At 36.9% G+C, this 23,688-nt stretch overlaps 2 protein-coding genes across 2 annotated transcripts; both read left to right on the top strand.

The window, feature by feature from the left end:
- The first annotated feature begins 1,099 nt into the window (after positions 1-1,099).
- On the top strand, positions 1,100-3,600 carry dtd1 (D-aminoacyl-tRNA deacylase 1). Its single transcript, XM_056750685.1, has 6 exons — positions 1,100-1,191; positions 1,551-1,641; positions 1,774-2,009; positions 2,557-2,654; positions 2,816-2,982; positions 3,276-3,600. Exons 1-5 carry the CDS (start codon positions 1,149-1,151, stop codon positions 2,969-2,971), a joined length of 624 nt encoding a protein of 207 aa, XP_056606663.1. The 5' UTR covers positions 1,100-1,148; the 3' UTR covers positions 2,972-2,982; positions 3,276-3,600.
- Positions 3,601-4,250: 650 nt separating this feature from the next.
- Positions 4,251-22,852, top strand: rin2b (Ras and Rab interactor 2b). Its single transcript, XM_056751156.1, is given in 14 exon segments — positions 4,251-4,268; positions 5,077-5,163; positions 5,800-6,593; positions 8,663-8,760; positions 9,175-9,346; positions 9,506-9,614; positions 9,927-9,999; positions 10,296-10,387; positions 13,761-14,906; positions 17,444-17,752; positions 17,889-18,020; positions 20,520-20,683; positions 21,135-21,394; positions 21,396-22,852. Coding segments are annotated over 12 exon segments (2,697 nt in total). The 5' UTR covers positions 4,251-4,268; positions 5,077-5,163; positions 5,800-6,533; the 3' UTR covers positions 21,478-22,852.
- The last annotated feature ends 836 nt before the right edge of the window (positions 22,853-23,688 follow it).

The raw sequence follows: 23,688 nt of genomic DNA, 5'->3' as shown, positions 1-23,688 counted from the left end.
TCATGTTTTTTATTGTGCATTCCGATTAATATCAATCAAACTGCAGTTGGTTTGTTTTGATTTGAGCCATAATAACAAAAAATACAGCTATCTAACACAATAAAAACATGATAACATAATAAATAACATGTTTTTTTTATATTTTAAAAAAGGAGTCATCTAATTTTGGAACCAAACTCTTCAAATATTTGTTATTTGACTCAAATAATTTAATGCATTTATGTGATATTGTAAACAATGTTCCATTGTTTTCTTTTTTAGTTGAAATGCCTATCGAAGAAGAAGATAACAGGCCCAATGTGAAGAAATATGAAACGCCACACTCGAAAACCACGGTTGTCTATAGGGAGAATTTTGTTCCATATTCCACGAGGATATTAAACCTCTTCAGATCTTCAAATGAAAGTTCTCCTGAGGGTCAAAGTCATGAAGAACAAAAATAAGAAGACAGCTTTCCTTGACAATAAGATGAATTAACATAACTATCAAGTTGAAATGGTGAAATTAACCTTTTGGAGCAAGTTGCTTGAATAAATTAAATTACACCAGTGGTTTGCAATGAAGCCCCTGACACCAAAATGGACACAGGTGATCATTTTTGAGTTGAGCAATGCCTGGTGCAAAGAGGATTATTTTGTCATTGCACTGCATTTCTCTGTTCTATATGAACATTACAACAGGTAACTGTCAACTTTAACTGTTCAAAATGGCAGTTTTATGTGTTGTTGAATGGCAATCTGAAATTCCAGGCACTTTATTAAAAGTGCTGGAAATAAAAAAGCTGCTTTGAAACAGCCATGGACTTATAATAACATAAATATAAATGCCAGAAATTTTGTAAACTATTCCAATAAACTTACAACTGGATACTTCTGAAGTTTTGTTGGTCTGTGTATTTTCTTTTTGTATGTGATTACATCAAAAGGTTGTTTTAGTATTTTCATGCAAGCTTTTTAATGGTAAATTTAACGATAATTAATAATATTGGTTATGCTTTTCCAACATATTTTCTCTTTAATTATTCCAAATATACAATTGAGATTTCGGGCCACAAGTTGACCGTAATGTCACGTGCGTTCAGAGGGCGGAGCCCCGTAAACCCGGAAGTTCAAATCTTCCGGTGGAACACTTGATTGGAGACAACAACAATGAAGGCGATCATTCAAAGAGTAACGAAGGCAAGCGTAACTGGTATGAAGTAAAGCTCTTTAGAAACCTGTTTAGCAACAGGGCTTACATCTAATATTTTTTGTTTAATTCATTTAAACAACTATGAAAAGTCGCGTTCAGGTAATCACTTCATACATCTCCACTGTTTCAAAACGTAATAAGCAACGTTTCTAAATACACTTTTGAAGTTTTACAGAGAAGAAACTAAAGACATATAGACAACAGATCAATAACAGCATGTGTTGATAGACTAGTATGAAGTGTTGTTTGTGTTGAAGCTGCAAGTTTTACTTTCGTTTTTATTATATTTTCGTCTGACGTCACGTTGACGCCATGCACGCAATTTATGACGTTGCTGTTCATGTGTCATTTAAAAATAGTTGGGGAAGAGCAAATCAGCTCCATAGGGAGAGGACTCTGCGTTTTATTTGGCATCTCAGTAACGGACACACAAAAGGATGTTGACTACATGTGAGTTCATATCAGATTCTAGCGAATAGTGCTTCTTATTAATATTTATATATCTTATAAAGAATGAGTAAATGGCTTAATATGTCTTTAGTAGGATCAGACTCAAATGGTGTGTATGCTGTTGTTTTTCAGGGTACGGAAGATTCTGAACCTGCGTGTGTTTGAGGATGAGAATGGCCGTGCGTGGAGCCACAGTGTTATGGGCAGAGAGCTGGAGGTGTTGTGTGTGAGTCAGTTTACTCTTCAGTGTATACTCAAGGGAAATAAACCAGACTTCCATTCTGCAATGCCAGCTGAACAGGCCCAGCCCTTCTATAACAACATTCTGGAGCAGCTGAGACAAGCATACAAACCAGAACTTATCAAAGGTGTGCTTAGATACGCAGATGCTTGTATGTTTAACTCCTCAAAATATGTTTTAACTCTCTCGCTCTCTCTCTTTCTCTCTCTTTCTGTCTCTCTATCTCTCTAAGCATCATTTTTATTGTCAGAATCTCTTGTAGGTTTATTTAATTTCAAAAGTAAAGATGAAGATGAGCTGAATGTTAATAATATGATCTTGTATTAAATGGAAGCAAATCAAATCAACACACCAAGTGATGTCACCAAACGAGGAACATATTGAGCCCTGTGATGAAAGAGACCTACTATGTGCATTGTATATGCTGTTAGATGTATGTGGACCTAACAGCTGTATGAAATTTAGTCCTAGTCCTCATTAATGATGATCTACATTTAAAAAATAAATCTTTGAGCACAATTTGTTTTTGAAAATGTTGCATTATGTTTTATCATTAAGATTAAAAAACACCTCATAAAAAGTGAACATGTTTATTTCTCATCAAATCATTATTATTACTGTTAAGTCGTTTTGTTTTTTGATGCTTACAATAGCTTTGTGTTAACTTGTTGTAGATGGACAGTTTGGTGCATATATGCAGGTACACATTCAAAACGATGGACCTGTGACCATTCAACTGGAATCTCCTACTGGCCCCACAGACCCCAGACTGGTATCCAATATCCAATCCTAAAGAAAAAATGTTCCATTAAATAATAAAGTTATTTGTTTAATTCAACACTTGTTTTTCAGTTTCCTCTTCCCCATTATTACAAAATACTGCAGTACAAATCTTAAATTTGTTTTCCTCTCTTCCTTTGTCTCTCGCTTCAGCTGTCTAAACAAGAAAAGCAACAGCAGAGAAAAGAGAAAACACGATCAAAAGGCCCGTCGGAGTCTGGCAGAGAGAAGGGAGCATTACCCTCTAAAGCGGACCCCAGCGCCAGCAGTGGAGCCGAGGGGGACGTGTCATCTGAACAAGAACCGTAGAATACCTCACTGTAAACTTTGAGGCTTTAAAAGTCAATATTTTCGTACATAAATTAAGTGTGATGTGGCTTGTAAGTTTTAAACGATCATAGGTTTGATTCCCACTGGGTGCAAAAAAAGACTCATGACTATGTGCGTCTGTGAAATCCATAAATTGAATATTTATTTCCATCATAAATGGGTTTAATGAGATGTTGAAATATAACTAATGGATTAACTTCAATGAAAATTATTAAGCTTCAGTTGCTTTTTGATCATCTGGTTTTGGGGATTTTAACAGCGTTTTCCTTTGTTGTTGTTTTAGGTCTTTCCAGTTGGCAGATCTGTTTAGCGTCAAGAGGAATGCTGCAGTTTTTCAGGAACATCTCTCAGTGTGGTCCAGATTCGTACCATTTTTTTATTTTTGTCTCATTACGCTCTCAGTCTGCTGTCCAGCCTTATTTTCTTCTGAAAGTTGGATTGAACATACACACAAAACATGTGGCAGCTCCACAATTACAAGTAGAAAATTGACTCAGGCTCTTTTGAATGGTTCATTCGCATCGATTTGAACAGCATATCTGTATGGCATTTAGTTTATTTAAGTGTATACTTCTCTGTGATGTTTTAATAAAAACTGGGAACAGAAATATACTTATCTTGCATATTTTTTTACACCGATCATACCTTTTCTGTTTTTATATCATTGCACAACATTTAAAGACTTTATAATAAAGCTTGAATTGTAATTCAAGTAATTTTTCACTACTTTGCGAAGATTCAGAGGGGAATTCCAGTTAATAATAAACTTTATTTTTATTTTGTGGTTTACAGATGAGGTCACAGAGTTATTTCTCCTCAACAACAGTGTGTGAACAACTCTCACAGGAGTATTTGAGAGGTGTTTTACTGCATGTGTAAGAAGGCAAATGTAAAAGATGAGATACAGTTTAACAGTATCAGAACTGTTGTACAACCGTGTTCTATATAATTAACAGTTTATTTACATTTATGCATCCGGCAGCTTTTATCCAAACTATGTGTTGGCAGTAGTATTATAAAATAATCTTTAATTAATCTAAAATTCAGAAAGTGAGATAATGTTATGAATGAGAGGTCCATTTTGCCTCCTATCTATTCTGCATAACAGAATCATTAAATATCATAACAGAATCATTAAATCGCATATGAATAAATAATGATATTAAAAATCACGTGACGCGCGTTTGTCAAACTACGGACAGCGCATCAGACTCGCGCAGAAATGTTTCATCTACTTTCATGACTCAGTCGCAGTGGGCGAGAGAGAGACTCACAGGTGTGTTATATATATTTTTATATTATCATAATGCGTCAAATGTTTGTAGGTTTATTATAGTATAGCGGATTATTTACCTTTTAACATAGTTTTACTACAAACAGAGTTAAAGTATATCGTCACGTGTCCTGTCTGCTTAATAAATATTCTGCGTAATACGTTTGTAAAGAGATTGGTGTAAAATACGTTGCAAGAGCTGAACACATTGTGTTTTGTTATTGTATCCAGAATCATGTTTATGCGATCACAAAGTGAACAGAACATTTTATTTAATACCAAACTTGTGCACAGCTTCCAAAGTAGAAGAAACCTTTCAAAATGGGTGAAGTACATTTACATTTAGGCATTTAGCAGAAGCTTTTATTCAAAGCGACTTACATTGCTTTATCCTATACATTTTACATAGGTATTTGCACATTGCTTTATCCTATACATTTTACACAGGTATTTGCTATCCCCTGGGATCGAACCCACAACCTGTAAACGCAATGCTCTTACCGCTGAGCTACAGGAAAGCTGAGTAAGATCTTATCATTGGTCCCCGATGGCCCCTGGATGCATCTTTGGTGTATTGATGTGGTTTATCTCAGTCAAGATCTTCTTATCATGCATTACATCAAATTGCTTCTATACCGTGTGGTAGAGGACCGAGATGTAAGTTTAGTTTAGAAGCAGTCTGAAAGTGCAGAGAGCTGAAGAACATTCACCTTTGTGCACAAAACCGAGTTTTAGCCTTTAGACCTTTTAGTGAAGTGTGTATGCTTTTACTATGTGAAAATGCTCTTTAGTGGTCCGTTTGGTTTTGCAGGTACTTTTTGCTTACAATGGATTGGAGAACTATAGGCTACATTTGTATTCCTGCATGTGAAGAAAACAAATGCTTCCTTTTTTTGTGGTGAGAATGTTTTTAAAATATGAATAAAATTAATTGAAATAGAGCACTATTTAAGGAAGCAGCCATTTCAATTTTAGACCTAAATAAATAGCTTTCTAAAAAAAAAATATACCTTCAGGAAGCACATTGTTTCTTGGTTTATGAAAAAAAATCGGTTGCTTCCTATGGTGAACATGCACATTGGGCTTCAGAAAAAGTCAGAGAGCAGATTTTTCTATTTAATACTAAAATTGTAATTACAAACTTTGTTAAAACTATAATAATGTGAGTGTTTTTGGTGGGCTGATTACCATTTGTATAACTATAGTAGACAACAACTTATGATAACTATTATGGGACAGTCGGAAATTTGTGGTTTTACTTCACAATTTATATGAATATTCATATGCTAATATATCAATTTAGCATATAAATACATTTTCTTTTTGAAATAGTTCATTATAGAATTTAACTGATATAGATTTATCATGTTCCTTTAGAGAACATTTTAATATGTTGTGTTATTATAATGATTTACATAATATGGATGGACTATGCAGGTACTGTATCCGGTGTGTTTTGAAATAATATAAAAATCCTAGCAATTTTACTAAAAAGTTTAATTGAAAAACTATTTGTTTTTCAACTTTCTACTAGGTAATATTTTTCTGTATTTACTTGAGCTGGACTTCACAAAGTGGTGCGAAACCTGTGATGTTTTCCCGGTGCATTGAGAACGTTCCAGATTTCATTAGGTGAGCTTTAATTGAAGCGAGGAAATCTAAACTATTCAGATGTGTCTGCAAATATGATCTGTGATCTAGAAATCATGCCAAAAGTTTTGTATTTAGCATATTTTGTGTAGTTTTGAATCAAGCATTTATTTTTTATAGATTAAAAACAAATCTGGTCTGTGCCCTAAAACTATTGGACTCCACTGTACGTATTTATCCTTTTCATTGATTTTTGAGTTAGAAAAAAACCTCATGTGAATGAGTGGGCATTATTAAGTCACATGTGTCTGTCTGCAGCTGTGTCTCACAAACTTTAGTTTCACATCAGACTATTTATAGATTATAGATGTCCCCAAAGACACAATCGACAGTGTTAAAAACAGAACAAAGCTCCATTGACATTCATTCAGAATGCGAGAGGTATAATTGACCTACTGCCGCTTTCATAAACTCTCAAAGAGGGTTTGTTTTCGCAGGTCAGGTGTTAAATATGCTTCAAAGGTCTTAACTGAGACTCATTTGAAAACAGAATTTCCTGACGTGTTGTGCAGATCTATTTTTATGATATATTTATGATATCTTCTCCAAAGTTTCACAGAAATTTTGTACTCTAAATGTTTTTATCCTGACCATCTTTCAAGAGTTTAAGACTCTAAGATGGCAACAGACTCTGCATTACAGCCCAGTCGTTTGGACCGCACCAGTAGCTACCTCCAGGTAAGACGTTCAATGTGTTTGTTGAGGCATACTTGGTTTTGCAATTTTCTTAAATTTGAGCAAATCATTATGAGGGGTTGTTCTCGGTAGCCCCTCAGTCAGGGGGGGGGGATTTGTTCGGCTGCCCGTCTGTCCAGGAGGGGGGGTTGTGGCCGGCCATTTAGATACGGGCCGACCTTTACCAGATGGCCAATCCGCCCCTGCTTCTGCTCTGAAACCTTAAATAATGATATGATACTCATGACATACGAAGGACGTCATGAAACTCATCAGAGCATGACTGAATCCAATATTTGTATACATTTTAATAAAGTCTCGTCTATTACGATGACTTAATTTGGTCTGTGTGGGGTCACACAAGTTTCAATTACCGTGTGCGGTTCATGTCCGGCATCTTTTAGCACTAGGACCGCGGTATCTATCAGTTTCAAACAATCTCCAAAGCCAACATTATATCCTCCGTTTATATAATATCCATCACTGAAATGCCGTGAACAAACACACTCCTGCTTCTCTCACTATCGCAAGAGTAACGAGCTGCAGGGCCACAGTGCAGCCGATCTTGACGCAGCGCAGCCACACTTGATGTTGGGCAGGTCTTACTATAGCTTGTCGGTTGGCCGGTGGGCGTGGTTATTTCTGTCGCCTTGTCGAGCTTTTCAGGGAGAATTTCCCAATAAAAGGAATAGGATCCCTGTTGTGAAACAGGGATACAGACTAATAAAAATAATATTGACACCATACACTGTAAAAAAAATCTGTAAAAAAGCAATACTTTTCCGGCACCAGTTAAAATAACAGTTTTGTGATGTAAAATTCTGTGTATTTGGCAAATCTGGTTAGAAAATGTAGCTTGCGTGTGACTAAAATACTGTAAAAATACATTGTTCTGTTATGTAATTTAAATTGTCACTGGTGTGTGTTTAGGGGTGACTGTTGCAGGGCTAGTTGCCCAGACAGGGACATTCAAGTGTTCCACAATGTGTGTGTCTGCATCTCTCTCTCTCTCTCTCTCTCCTTAATTAGTCTTTTCTCAAATCTTCTCCCTGCACATATTTTTTATTTTATCATTCAAGCTAAACAATTATGAACTTGCGTTCCTTCGCAATCCTCCACATCCTTCTAAATCTAGCATACGCAAAGTAAGTTTACATTTTACATGATTCTTTAAACCAGGAAATATTAATCCTAGAGCTACAACAGAAACTATTTCTTTATCTCTCTTTCACTACTGTGTCTAATCACCTGCAGTTTCCCCCAAAATAGTCCATAATTGCATGTCCAGGAAGTTGAAATAGTGATTCAAAACACTAACATGGCTTCAGCAAAGTGCAGTTGGTTTAAAAGTGGTTGAGTACTAATAGACGTTCAGGAAGAATTTGTTTCCGTCGTTTGTCTAAACACTGCAATACAGCGCTAACTACGCAGCAAAGTCTGGTTTCAGTAATATTGTGAAGGCAGGATTGGCAAGAAATAAAAAAATGATTTAAATAAGTTTTAAATGTATTTGTTTGATTCATTTCACCCAGTCAAGTCATTTGGTTGACATCAAATCTCAATAAAAAGTTTTGTAGGTCACATTCTCTTTTCATTCGGTAGTGGTGAAATTTCTGCCCACTAATTGAAAATTCTGTTTATTGTTGTAGTTTCTTTATATAAATCGTTATATTACATAATTATGTGCCATGTGATGAACTTACATACAGAAAATACAGGATATTTAATTATTTTTAATAATACATTATTGTACAGCAATGACCAAGTTGTTACCATGGCGAGACACATTTCCTGTCGTGAAGAATAGATAAAAAGTACAGGAAAGTGACTAACTTGTTTCCTGTTTGTGGTTGGATATCAGAGGGGATTAACACTGCCGCGTTTGTCTCTCTTAACTTGTGATGGGACTCATTTTTAACCGGTTTTGCATCTTTCCTAGTCTGTTCTTGCAGTTTACTTGATCATATAATAGAAGAAAAGATACTGCCATATGTGCCTAACTGGCTATGACACAGATATGAATGATGAGTTCTCTGTCGGACACACAAGATCTTATTTTTGTTCATGTATAGTTGGTGGATGCTTTTGCATATTCACTGGGTGAACTGGAGCAACAAATGGTTTATGCACAGGAGACAGATGAAGATCCAGATCCCTCTTTGTTCGTACAGTGAGTACACCTTATTTCCAAATAACATACATTTGGATCCGAAACTTTGCATGTAAGAATGATAAATTAAAACATCTATAGATCCGATGATCTATGATTTGGGCTTGTTTGGTCCACAAATATGAATGAATAAATAAAGTCTTGATATTGTGAAAGGCAGATTAAGTGAGCACATGTTAATTATACTACCACCAAATACTTATGAGTGTGATTCATTCATTCCAAATGTTTGCTCAAACTGGGTAAGCAAACTAAGTAAACCTGTGTGTAATATCCTATTTTACATTGACCAGCAGAGGGAGCTATTATTCGAGTCCTTGACATAGAGCGCAGTGAATGTTTATTCTTCCTTTAAAGGACATGAAATACAAACAAAGTCAGTAGAGCGATCCCCTGTGTTTTGTCTCTCTGTAGGATCGAGGTAGAGATGAGCGGTGTGTGTCTGGAGTATCCTGGGGCTGATGGAGATGTTGTGGGCACGAGTGTGAGTGTGTTGGAAAAACTGATACACACACATCCCATCTGGCTTCTGCTTTCCATCGACCAGCAAGAGGCGACAAACATTCTACTGAAACAACCAGCTGGGGTAAAAGAGAAAGGGCTGTTTTCTACATCTGAAATATACACATAAGATAAATAAGTGTTATAGCGTAGAACAAAAACATAATCACAATACAAATGCTAATATTAATACTATAATATTAAAAAATATATTTTTTAAATAATGGCCTTTTATCCTATCCAGGTGTTTTTGGTGTGGAGATCCCATGTCTTACAGAAGAAGGTCTTGTCTTTCCACGTGGATGAAACCTCAGATTCGGTCATACACATCCCTGTTAAAGAGAGCCAGTACAGTATGTCACATCCTTGTTTTCCTATCAAGACATAATAGCTTTGAAATGTTTGCCCCAGAGGCACCATATTTGTAGTTAGACCTCATCAGGGCGACCTGGCATCACTTCATGTACGGTATATACAAACGGGGCAGTTCCGGGAGATTCTCCATCAGACACATCCGTGTGTTTTTGGCTTAAACACAATTGCCCGGGCGGGCTACATGTCAAAATCCAGTAGCCAGGGGTACCCAAATCTTTTAAGATTAGAAGTGGAAATGCACAGAGGCACGCTGATAATGATCTGATTCATGCATCGTTCTTTATTTCCAGCATTTTCTCTGGAGGAATCAGGAATCAGTTTTGCTGACCTGTTTCATCTTGTGGCCTTTTATTGTATAAGCAGGTAACAACGTTTAAACTAAAAGTTACCAATATGGACAGTGATTAGATTTGAAGTTATTAAGTATAAAGAGTGATTACAGCATAAAATACACAATAAAAGTTTACATCTTTAATGTGCAAAGAATGAGTCATTTTGAATTAATGAGCGTACTTCTCATTCAACACGATGTTATCCATCTGCGTAATAATATAATGATAATGTACGGATGATCATTGAAGAGAGAAAAGATTACATTTTTGGGCATTGTTTAAAAATTGTTGTCATCTATTTTTTTCTGTGTTTTTGTTTTATGTTAGGGACATTTTGCCATCCACCCTGAAGCTTCCGGATGCCGTTGGCTCAGCTGAAACTCTTTCTGATCTGCATGAGGTTGCCCAGCGAGGGGCAGGTAATGACCTACCCTGACCTACTTTTCTACAATGTTATATAATATGTCACTAAACAAAGATACAATATATTTATGTGGCGTGTTATATAATTATGGGGGGGTGGGGTACATATAAGTAGTAATTACAGAGCAAGATTCGTGAACACGTATTGCAAAATTGGCTATTCATGTATATTATTCATGTTGTATTTATATTATTAGTCTAAAGCAGTGGTCACCAACCCTGCTCCTTGACATCGACCTTCCTGAAGATTTCAGCTCTAACCCCAATCAAACACACCTGAACTCATCTAATCAAGGTGTTCAGGTTTGCTTGATAATGACAGACAGGTGTTCTGAAGCAGGGTTGGAGCTACAGTCTGCAGGACGGTCGATCTCAAGGAGCAGGGTTGGTGACCACTGGTCTAAAGCATCTTACAAATTAGGAAACCACCAGCAATTTATTGTAGAAAATCCAACAATATTAGCACATTATGTACATCTGAGCTTGCATGACTAGGAAAATCTTGGAATAACAATTTTATAAAAAATAAGTTTTAGAATTTAAATACAGTATATTAAAATATTATTTATTAATATTTATAATACAAATAAACAATGCAACATAAGATATGTACAAAAATGTAAAAAAATCATATCAAACATTTGAGACATTGGCAATAACTACTCCTTTGTGCAAAAGGTCAAATCTTCTTGCCCTCATTAGCACACAAGATGCTCTTTGAAACATTCTCAGATCATGCTGGGAAAATATGGATTATCAGGATATGAACAAATGTGACCCCGCGTCATGATTTACATGAAACAGAACCCAAGTGCAGACAGCTCTTAAACACAGATACTCAAAATCCATTTAGGGGGGAAACATGAACAAGATAAAAACTAAACTTCAATAAAAACTTAAAGACAGATGGGCGGGAGCAACGACAAGGGGAACCACGACAAGGGTAACAATGGTCCAGCACAAGACAGCAAACACAAGGGCTTTAAATAGGGAAACAATTTAGGAGAGGTAAGGAGGGAGATAGGTGTAGGGGATGAAATAATAATGGGCTTATGAATACGGAAACAAGGGGGCGGGGCTAAGACAAAAGACATGCGGCTGTCATGATCCAGATTGGTCTTTACATTGTGTAGGATGATTTTATGTGGAAAACACTAAATCACAAGAAATTATGGTAACCCTTCGGTATAGAGGGCAATTCTCACTATTAACTAGTTGTTATTAGCATGCCTATTATTGACATATTGGCTGTTTTTTAGTACTTATAAAGCACATAGTCTGCATGACCATAAACCTAACAACTACCTTACTGACTATTAATAAGCCACAAAATGGGCCTCATTCATGAAACATAATATATAAATAAAATATATAGTAAATATATGAGTAAACTCAGAGTAATTTGCGCATAAAACAGACCTACCCGAAAACTTTTCAACAGATTCATTTTGTAGTAAAATGTGTGTAAATACACGAGTTCCAATCATTCGTAAACAGGGCGCGCGTGCACACTCATTCACAATTAGCATAATCCTGGAATCCTCTGGACTTCAATCTCTGGTTTGGCTACATTTTATTGCATAAATGCAAAATAGACTAATAGCTTACCAATAAATCAATCAATTAAACTGTGTCCACCAAAGCGTTTCTAGCCAACTAAAATAATAATACCTGGTGCTCTTCTGTAAACGACCAGCTGGAGAACGCTTTCGAGGCACTGCGCGTTATTCCGGAGATGCGTTGGTTGCTGTGATTTAGAATATCCGCAACAGTTAGCCTACTTGTTACTTATATTTTATTTCCACAATATTACTTAATATGAAAAAGCAATAACCAATATAAATTATCGACTGTTGTGTGTGTATGATGGTTGGTCAATGTAGTGTTTGTCCCGCCTACAGTGACGATTAAGATTAAAGACAGGGCAAAAGAACGCGTGAGATATTATTATGGAACACAGTGCATTAAAATGCAGCGACATCAGATGGTCAAAAACAATACAGAACGTTGCGTGTGGTTTTACGCACTATTTCCACGTGGTGTGGAGCAGGTGTACATTTCTTTTGATGAATACTAAAATTTACGTCAGTATTTCATGAATGAGGCCCATTAAGAGTTTACTGGGAAATATTCATAGTTAATGATTGGTTAATAATGATATTTACCCCTTTTACTGAAGTGTGACCGAAATTACTTTACCTGGGTTTTCACAGACTGGGTCTTCGATCCCACCAATATATATTATAGAGTGTAAGTGAAATGTCTTTCTGTCTATCACAGCTGTGGTCATGTTGCCCTGCTATCCTGTTCCAGGTTATTATTAGCCAGCAGCCGACATTCCAGATAATGTGTGTGAGGCTAAATGTGAGCCAATTGGAGCATAGAGGTTACTGAGGGAAAGACACTGTGTGTGTGTGTGTGTGTGTGATGTCTGATGTGTGAAATTCAGCAGAGACACTAATATTAACTTCAAAAAAGCTACAGGCACATGACTTCCTCTAATCCTCCCTTCTTTTTTTAAGGCAGTACTTACACTCGTCGTAACAGGACCTATATTTCATTTGTTTACAAAGCTATCAACCTTCTTTATGTACTTAACCTTGTGTCATTACAAAACTGCATGACTTACTCCTGCAGAACACAAAAGAAGACATTTTGAAGAACCTTGATAACCAAACAACATTGACCCCCATTGACTTCCATTGTATAGACACAAAACCATAGAAACATTTCTCAAAGCATCTTCTTTTGTGTTCTTCAGAGTAAAGAAAGTCATGTACAGGTTTTTAACCACATTTTTTATGTTTGAGTGAACCGTTCCTTTAAAGTGCATGGAGGTTGATGTTGTCTATATTGCATCATATTGCAGGACTAAATAGATCTAGTAAGGTGAGTGGACTGTGAGTCTCATGAAAGCGACTATCAAAAAAATGTCTAAATAGAAACTGGCTGAACGACTAGAGAGCCGGATGCCAGAGTGAAACAGGTTGGGAGACGGGGAGAAAACATGGGGAGGAGAAAGAGGAGGGCTTCTCTGAACTCTGTGAAGTCCACCTCCCGAAACACACTGTGTGTTTGGATAAAAATGACTCACTGAGGTTTGAGTTGGGTGTGTTTTGTATGGAATCTGTGAATCAGCTTTCTGAAACACAGAAATAAGCTTTGCTAAACTTCAGTGGACTGTAGGGCGACATGAACGGAACGGACGCTGTAGCCTGGCTGTAATAAGATACAGATACCACAAATATCTGCCAGCGGTCCTGTCATAGGCACATAGAGTGGGTGTGTTTGCTGCTTTCAAACTTGTGTTTGTCCAATGATTTTATACGTTTGTTTTAATCATTAACCACATTCTCTTTCTCTCTCCAGCGTTTTGGAAGTCTGCTCTCAACCGTCAACACAAGAAACTTTGTATCCCAGACGGTTTTCTGGATCACGAGAGAGGACCATTCTCTGACATCTCACAGATTGAGGATCAAACTGGCCTTTTCCTAAATACTTCAGAAGGTGGAAAAAATTGCGCCAGTGCTTTGTCTTTTATCAACCCGGTCTTTTATCAACAACAGCATCCCGCTGGAAACACAGTCGTGATTGCAAAGGACCCGACAACAGCCAACGGAAAATCTGGTCCGCCTCCTCCACCAAGACCTCCGCCACCACGTATTTTGGTTCGTAGACCTTCACCTCCTGGTCCGAGAAGTATGCCGTTAAACATCAACTTTAACAGACTCAGCCAGAGATCCAAGTCTGGCTCCAAGGGATCCAAACAATCCTCTTCCAAAAAACCTCCGCCACGACCTCCTCAAGCTCCAGATATTGACAATTACCGCTGCACCATTGCATTGGACGACGAAACGATCTCTAGAGCCCTGTCCCGAGCCAACCTGCCCCACACTCCCTTAAACCAAACCAACAAAAACGTCCTACAGCAATGGACAGGACCTGAAGAGAAAGGACGAAGCTCGAGCGGCCGAAGTTTTTCCACTTCATCATCTGACTCTCTGGATTCTCCTCCAAAGCCTCTCCCGTTGAGCCTGTTCCCAAGCACGGCTCCCGGCCTCTCCACGGATGACAGCAGTGGTGAGTACGAGGAAGAAGAGGAAGACTACGGTGTGGGGCTTGAGAAAGACCTGCATCTCCGGCTTAGTGCTTCCCGCAAGTCAAAGAAAATAATGGCGGTGGAATTAGCGGGGGCTCGTCCGAGATCGTTCGTTATTTTACCACAGGCGTTTAGGGGACGCTTCCGGAAGGTCCGAGGTGTCCTCAATGTTCTGGCTACACCTGAGAGACGCATCTTGCTGCGGATCATTGAGCTAGCACAGGATAAAGGTTCTTACTTTGGGTGTCTGGTGCAAGACTACGTGAGCTTTGTGCAGGAGAATAAAAACTGCCAATCGTCCAGCCAAGATCTTCTGAAGACACTACGACAGTTCATGACCCAGATGAAGGCCTATCTCATACAGAGCTCAGAGATTAACCCACCCATTGAGTCTTACATACCTGAAGACCAGATCGGTGAGACGATTTCATACATATTCCAATAGTTAATACTGAATAAGCAGTTTTTATGTATACAGTGTTTTAATGCAAATGCCAAAACTACAAATGCAAACATTCTTTTGAGAGAAGAACAGTTCTTATTTGGGTATAGTAGTGAGATGTGTCCGTTATAGAGAAAAGTTCAGACTGGAAACGATGTCAACGGTATTGCGAAATGTCACAGTCTTTATTTCATTTTAATATTCCTATACGTTACAGCAGCCGTAAATTATTTTCAAGAACGTTAGAATTTTATAGAATTAGTTCTATAAAAATGGTAAGGTTAAATCAGTGATCTTTCTTGATACAGTGATTTTACTGAATAATATATATTGTATATAGTATATAATATAATATGGACCCTGGACCACAAATAAGTAGCATTTGTAGCAAAAGCCAATCATACATTGTGGTAAAAATTATCATTTTTTTATGCCATAAATCATTTGCATATTAAGTAAAGATCTGGTTCCATGAAGATATTTTGAAAATGTTCTACTATAAATGTATCAAAACTTTATTTTTGCGATTGTATGCAGCGAAATCTTGAACAAAAATGTCTGGAAACACACCCACAATCCTGTTTCTTCTTAGCAACAGCCTGCTACAGCGCCTCTGATTGACAACCTTAAAGGCGATTTTCTCAATATTTAGATTTTTTTTGTTCCAGATTTTCAAATAGTTTCTTGGCCAAATATTGTCCTATCCTTTATACTTGTTTCAAAATTGGCCTGACATCAGAAAAATAGCTTGGAAAATAACAGTTTTTGTCAGCAGAAAGCATTTAAGGATTTTTATGATTTTATTGAGCAGCTCTGTACTGGCACGCAGCCATCCATTAGAAATATGAGTGTTTTTAGATATTCAGCTGCATTTTAAATAGCTGTCATGTTCAGGTGTCAATAAATGAAAATAATTTCCTCATTTAGACACTATCAGGGCATTCGAGGCAGGCCTATGTACATACCTAAGCAGATTGTATAAACAGGTTAAAACTTGACTGCTATGGAAAGTAATGAGTAATAAAAACAGGAACATATTTCCCACAACTTGGGACGAGAATTGCAATCTTTTTGAAATGAGATGGAATTTGGTGTAAAAGGTTCCTCATATCCTTAAAACATGAAAATCGTTTGATAGGTTTCAACATTTCTAAAGATTAACCTTCTCTTCAGTTGGACGGGTTTAGGGCCAATAAACAGAGCCTGAAGGAAGGAATTTCAATGCTTGAATATGCCAAAGCCACAGACCTAAACCATACAAAAGCTGTCAATTCCAAAGGTTAAATTCTTATCTCCTTGTGCAGGGAGCTTACATTAGTGTAACTTTTGAAAAGTTTATGTCAAGTTTCACTTCAAGATAGGCTAACAGTTTCTTTGTTAATGTTTGTGTTTTGGAAGAACCCGTGTTGTTGAATGTCAAGTTTAAATACTTTTTTTACTATTATACATATTCACATTCGGTCATTTTTTACTTTAGTTGATCTGTATTCTCACAGTCAGAAGCAATTCAGATCTGTTAGTATCCTTGATCAACTTGCCATCAGTTCTCCCTCTTAATTCACAGTAAAGTGTGAAACTGAGACTTGAAGCCAAACATATCTTCAACTTCTTGAGTCAGCTTTCTTAAACACTGTATCTGCTAAGCATTTTTGTTTTTTTCCCTAACAAAAACATTATTTAGAAGGAAAAAGTGTCTTAAATAAATTAAAATAGAAAATTGTATTTCAGTTATTATTTCCAACACAATCTTATGGCAAAAAGTAACTATTATAAGCGGTGGCTAATTTTTGCTAGTATTTACGAATTCATATGATCTCATTTGTACATTTAAGTATGATTTGCTTTCGCGCCAGGTACGTTATGTTTTGGGGTGGGGCTTTAGTATTTATTTTTTCTAGAACTAGTCACAAATTCACGTGAGATCAGGTTGGTATTTCATGATAAAGTCTGGCTATAGATCAGGTTTTACCAGGGCAGAGCACTAGTGCCACATATAAATGCTACATTTATGAGAATAAAGTCATACAATTTCAAGAATACAGTCAAAATTACAAAAATCCTAGTCATAACGGTGTGAAATTAAAGTTGTAATATTTTAATAACAATATTGTTATTTAAGTTCAGTAGTGGAGATCTGCCAAAATATTACTTCTTTATTCTTATATTCCTAAAAGTGTATTCTCATACTTTTCACTTCATTCTTCAAATATTATGAATTTAATTTCACAATGCAAATAGACCATAAAACTTAAATGGTTTACATTAATTTCATTATTATTTACTCATCCTTATGTTGTTCCAGAGAGAGATGCACAACTACTCTGCAAAATCTCATTTGTATTTGTGTGAATTCACATAAAACCAATCAAATCAGATTGTGGCAGGTTTGACATCATGCATTAAAAATAAAGACCTCTTTGTTTACGAATACAATGTAATTCATGTATTAACACATAAACATGATGTGTTAAAGCTGTTGAAGCTGAAACTCTCTCTTTCTCTGTGTATCAGATGCAGTGTTGGAAAAGGCCATGCACAAATGTGTGCTGAAACCTCTGTACGGTTCAGTGCAGTCGGCCCTGCATGAGTTCCAGGTGGCCAGTGGGTCGTGGGGGAAGCTCCAAGAGAATCTGGCCCTGGCCAAGACCAAAAAACCCAGAGAACTGGGGGCGAACGCAGCCAGGCCACCAGACAGCCACGCCATCCATCGGATACGCAGAAAACTTACAGCTATGTGCAGGATGTACTCGCCCGAGAGGAAGATCGTGGTTCTGTTGAAAGTGTGCAAACTCATCTACAGCATTATGCAAGATCAAACAGGTGTGTACGGGTGGAGTTGTGTCTCTAGGGTTTGTTTAAATGTTTATAGAGTGTGTGAGCTGTGAACTGGATTATCATGTCATACTCAAATGATCCAGGTACAGATGACACGTTGTGTTTTTTCTGTTTGCATCAGTGCGGCTGTTCGGAGCGGATGATTTTCTGCCCATGTTGACATACGTGTTGGTCCAGTGTGACATGCCTCAGCTGGACACAGAGATCATGTACATGATGGAGCTGATAGATCCACCACAGCTACACGGAGAAGGTGTGTTCACATGTATTTACACGAATACATGTTCAATACATTCTGTTGATCACTGAAAAAAGTGAGCCAACTAAAATGGTGAATTCTTATATTTTTATAACAAAACCCATCCATAGTTTGTGTGATACAAGATTGATAAAGTTTACTTAAACTATTGAAACATTGCTGCTCATAGAAAACAAAAAAAATAGCGGCCTGAATATTGTTTAGAAAAATGAAAAATCTTGTCTTGGCAAAAACTGAAATAAGTAAAAAAAACTAAGCTAAAACTGAAATAAAAATACATTTATATATAATTTTTTTATTTAACTTATATAAAAGAAAAAATTACCACAAATAAATATTAAAATTACAAAAGCACATAACAAAATAAAACTATTACCACAAACACAATTAAAAGCTAATTAAAAAGATTATACAGCACAGCAAAACATTAAGACTACAGTAAGACATAAAACAAAACTATAATAACTCTGATGCGATACCATTATTGTTGTTTCACATGGAAAAATTAAGGAATTTTTCAAAACAAGAACAATATTCCTCAAGTGCAACATTTTAAAGTCTTTCCTTTCCTGGTTTGTTATGACAATCCTCTGTAATGGCCAGCAAGTTCCTGTATTCTTGAAACAAAACAATAGACGGAGTTTAAGAATATTTTCCATATTTGACAAACTAGTTAAATTATGTTCCCACAGAGTAATTTCCTCCTGGGTGTGTGTGTCCTGTTCCCATTGAGCTCTATACAGAAACTCTTTGTGGAAAATACACAGTCACACAACATATCTGAGGCCAGATTTGCAGACTTAAATGGACAGTTCACCCAAAAATAAAAAATCTCTCATTGTGAATCCATCCACGTGTTGTTTAAAACCTGAACATGACTCTTTATTCTGTGGAACACAAAAGAAGATATTTTGAGAAATGTGGTTTTGTGTTTGACAAACTAATTGAAATTGCACAATGTTTTACAGATACTTCTTTGTGAATTAAATAAACTTATTTTATAATCAACATTCTCAAGCCAAGGCATTCTGGTATTGCCATTTTCTTAAAGGATGTATTTTTACTTCGAATTTGACAAAATTAAGTATTGTGTCTAAAGGGATGGTTCAGCCAAAAATTAAAATTCTGTCATCATTTACTTTTCCTGAAGTTATTTCAAAACTGTGTTGAAATCTTTGTTCTGCTGAAGACAAAAGAAGATGTTTTGAAGAACGTTGGAAAACTGAACAGTTTTGGGGCACCATTAACTACAATAGTAGATTTTTTTCCCTACTATGGAAGTTTATGGTTTCCCAGATCTGTCTGGTCACAAACATTCTTCAAATATCTTTCTTTGTGTTCAGCAGAAACACGGAATTTAAAAAGATTTGAAACAACTTCAGGAAGAGTAAATGATAACAGAATTTTTGGGTGAACTGTCTCTTTTAAAGGAACAATACGGGTTTTTTAGGAGCTGTTGACTGAAATGCTATATACTATACAAAACTATTTCTTCAGAGGTGTATAAAAACCTTACGTAATGAACCGTTATGTTTGTAATACCTTAGAATAAGCTGTTTATATCTACATACAGAGCGGGCCAACATACATTGAATTCGCCACCATGTTTTGTACAGCAGCCCTAAATGGACAAACAACTCTACAACACGGGTTTCTCTCCCTCTCCCCTGCGGTAAAGCGTTAGTGGTAAAAAGATTGTGGATGATCCGTGATCCATATGGATCGTGCTCTACGGTTTCGAACACATATGACTCACGGATTAACTGTAAGTTTATTCATCGAGTAAAAGAGTAAAACGCACTCTCTCTCCATCTTTTAGAGCCAACGCACTCTCGCTGTCTGTCTCCAGTGTCTGGACGAGTACGATATTAAAGTGGATTCAGATAAACAATGACCTTAAAACTGCTCCGTCACACAGTTAATATTACAATATACAATACATCTTTGTTCTAACAAACAGAAAAAGCAATGTTAGTCACATACTGACCTCCTCGAGGGTGATTTTAAGACGATCTTTCCCTCAGAAGTCTCTCAGCTGGAGAGTATCTCCATAGATATCTGTGAGTATATCTGCTAAAAGCCTTAGTACCGCGGGTCCTAACGCGTCTCTGCTGGAAAGTATAATATTAACGCAGGTCCTAGCTCCTGCCTGACATTTATCTTACTTTTTATACTTAAAACCCACAGACCTTTTATTTTATGTAATATACATAAATGTATTTTATGTATATAATAAGACATCGCAGTTTCTACAGTGTTTCTGATGCCCGCATGATCTCTTCCCTGCGTCTACATGAGAAGAGACAATGTCTCAGCCAACGACATCTTATTATAATGTGGTGGCTACCGTTGTGTTTGGACTGAGAGATTCGTTGCAAATCTATAGTACAACGCTAGTGGCCGCTGTTAATCAAATCAACAGTTTTGCTGTCATGTTTGGGAGCAGCCTTTACAGCAGGATTTGTAGCGTTAATAGATTTAATTTCTTTATAGGTGGTTATTACCTCACTAGTGCGTATGGAGCGATGTCACTCATCAAGAACTTCCAGGAAGAGCAGGCTGCCCTAGTCCTCAGTTCAACAACACGCGACACACTCCACCAGTGGCACCAACGGCGGACCATGCTCAAAGATCTGCCCTCTGTGGATGACTTTCAGGTATCACCCTGACCCTCAAAACGCTTAGGTCTGCATGAATATTCTCACTATTTACAATCTCAATGACATATGGGTCTCCATGATTTCTGCATGAATGAGATTAGAATGCTTTGGCATCTGTTTCTTAAACAAAACTCATTCAACCAAAAAAAAAATTCTGTCATTATTTACTCACCTTTGTGTCGTTCCAAAACTGTATGAATTTCTTACTTCTGCCGAACACAAAAAATATATTTTGAAGAATTTTTGAAACCGAATAGCTTATGTCCATACATCGAAGTGAATGGGTACCATTGTTGTTCAGTTACCGGAGGGCGAATAAATGCCAGAATTTTTTTTATTTGGATGAACCATCTCTTCTGGATATTTTTGCCTGACAGAAAAAATTAAATTATAAGGGCTTCAAACTGTGAGTAAGTTGAAGTTTTGGTTGTTGTGTATTTCTGTTTAGAATTTCTTGCGTGTGGCTTTGCGGACGCCGGACAGCGGCTGCACAGCTAAAACCCTGCAGGTTCGGCCGTACGCCACCACGGAAGAGGTGTGCCGCCTTTGTGCCCTCAAATTCCACGTGTCCGATCCTGAAAACTACGGCCTTTTTCTCTTTACGGACGAAAGCAGCCAGCAGCTGACCGCAGACACACGTCCTCAGTGGATTAAAGCAGAACTACATAGTCGGCCAAACCCTCCGTCTTTTCATTTTGTTTACAGAGGACACAAACATAAGCAGATGCTTGCTTGCCCATCAGAATCATGGAAACTGCCATAAAGACAAAACCAGCAAGAGAACTGCGTAACAAGTTTCATAAACGCAAGATGTTGTGTCAATACCGGCAAAACAAGGGTGTGACTATGAAATGTGTACTTTGTAAAGAAAGATATGTAAAGAGGGATATTGCATAAAAAATGCATCATGTATAGTTAGCACTTTTCTAAAAATGGTTTTAAAAGGCTTCAAGTTCTTTTGGGCACTGAAAAATGAGAAGGCAATATGATAAATTATTTGTTTGGCATTGTCAGTACTGTAGTATTGAGGCCCTGAGGGCAAATACTGTAGGATTTATTGTTCTCTCATAATTCAATTCTCAATAAAATCTTAAAAGTACATATTCAGTTTATCATGTCCCCTCAAAAAACTGAATAGAACGCTTTTTGTTTTTAAATGCTAGAAAAGATTTCAGGGATCTATTTTTGTATTCTGGTTAGTGTTGAGATGTCCCCTCTGCTGTCAAAGTCTCACATCAACAGAATCTGGAATCTTTTAGCCCTGTGAGGAAAGCAGCTTTAAGAATGTGACCTCTATCAGATATCCAGCGTGATGTGGCTTTTTTCCTCATTTCACAACAGTGTGGGATTGTTTTATTGAGACTTTACACATATCTGAAAAAGCTCACTTTGCTTCGTAAAGTTTAGCATTTGTGTAGCGCAACTTGAAAAAAGTAATATATGTTTGCAATTTATGATGCATTTAGTGCTATGCACAAGAATATGATTTATTTTAACTTTTTCCTGGACTGAAAATGATTATTTAAATTGTACATGTTGTGTTTTTGGGGGTTTCCTCCGGGTACTCCGGTTTCCTCCCCTGGTCCAAAGACATGCATGGTAGGTTGATTGGCATCTCTGGAAAAATTGTCCGTAGGGTGTGAGTGCGTGAGTGAATGAGTGAGTGTGTGTGCCCTGCGATGGGTTGGCACTCCATCCAGGGTGTATCCTGCCTTGATGCCCGATGACTCCTGAGATAGGCGCAGGCTCCCCGTGACCCGAGGTAGTTCGGATAAGCGGTAGAAAATGGAATGGAATGGAATGTTGTGTTTTTTACTCCCCTTGTACTATATTAGTTGCAGAAAATTGCTTTACATGTACCACCTCAGAAGAGTAAAATGTGTTTTTTTCATCAACAAATCAAGTAGGCAACACCATCAAAGTTTTTTCTCCGAGTTTAATATAATCGTAAATAGGTTACAATTAAAGTTAAAAGTACTTCATGGTAATAAGGTATGTAAAAATTCACTCAAATAAATTAAATGTATTTCTTTACTCACTGTCATGTTGTTCAAACCCTGTAAGGCTTTTTTCTGTGGAACACATAATTAGATATTTTGAGAAATGTCTGCTTGGTTATGTGTCCATACAATGAAAGTCAATTAATAAACTATCACTTTGACAATTGCACAATTTTCTTTTTTCCATGGTAGTCAAATCTTTCTTGACGAACAAGTTGTCTTGAAAACACATCACTGTTAGTGTTGATGCAGCATCCGTGCTCCTGTCAACATAGCAGCATCATCAGTACCACCCATGGGCGTATATCCGGGGAGGACGAAGGTGACACGTCCCCCTCCATCCGAGGGTTGCCCCCCCAAAAAATCATTAAAACTCGCACTGTCTATTGTGATAAATACATTTATGTAAAACAAAATTTACTGTGTAATTAGAAAAAAAATACATATGCAAAAAATGCTTTTTAAGTTTAGAAACAGTTGAGACCCCGGCCTCACAGTGGTTTGGCTCACGTCACACACCACCTGACTTTAAAAGAATCATGTTGACTTTGTGGGCAGCACTGAATGTTTCTATCTATTGTAATAGTTGTGTATGAGTCTCTTAATTGTCCTCAATGCAAAAAGAGGAATCTCAACATCATACAGTTACTGCTAAACATGAGTCAAATATCAAGAAATGCTGAAAAAGCAAAGATTGTGGAGGACCTGGGTGATTGTTTTGAAGATCAGTGGACAGTCTAATGACTCATGACAAACAAGAAACCCTTAAACAACTATGACTAAACAAAAAAACTGTCATTGATGGTTTAGGTAACATCATACAGTATTAAGAATCAGGGGCGTCTAAACTTTTGCGCTGGGCTATTTTTAGAAATTCTGTTATTATTCTTTAGTGTGAACTTTATGTTAACATTTCTTTAGTGAAATAACTTACTCAGGGCAGGACTAAATTAAAAATAAACTTTCATTTTAAAAAATCCTCTTATTTTTCCAAAAGTTTCA

The sequence above is a fragment of the Triplophysa dalaica genome, chromosome 6 (genome assembly GCF_015846415.1).
Source record: "Triplophysa dalaica isolate WHDGS20190420 chromosome 6, ASM1584641v1, whole genome shotgun sequence".
Classification (NCBI taxonomy): Eukaryota; Metazoa; Chordata; class Actinopteri; order Cypriniformes; family Nemacheilidae; genus Triplophysa; species Triplophysa dalaica.
Note: the sequence above shows the minus strand (reverse complement) of the source record. Positions and strands in the feature narration are given on the sequence as shown.

Bases quoted from the DNA above. Each gene is read 5' to 3' on its own strand.
- dtd1 (XM_056750685.1), top strand. From the start codon at position 1,149: ATGAAGGCGATCATTCAAAGAGTAACGAAGGCAAGCGTAACTG. The intron at 1,192-1,550 runs GTATGAAGTAAA...ATTTAAAAATAG, and splicing joins AACGAAGGCAAGCGTAACTG to TTGGGGAAGAGCAAATCAGC. The intron at 1,642-1,773 runs GTGAGTTCATAT...GTTGTTTTTCAG, and splicing joins CAAAAGGATGTTGACTACAT to GGTACGGAAGATTCTGAACC.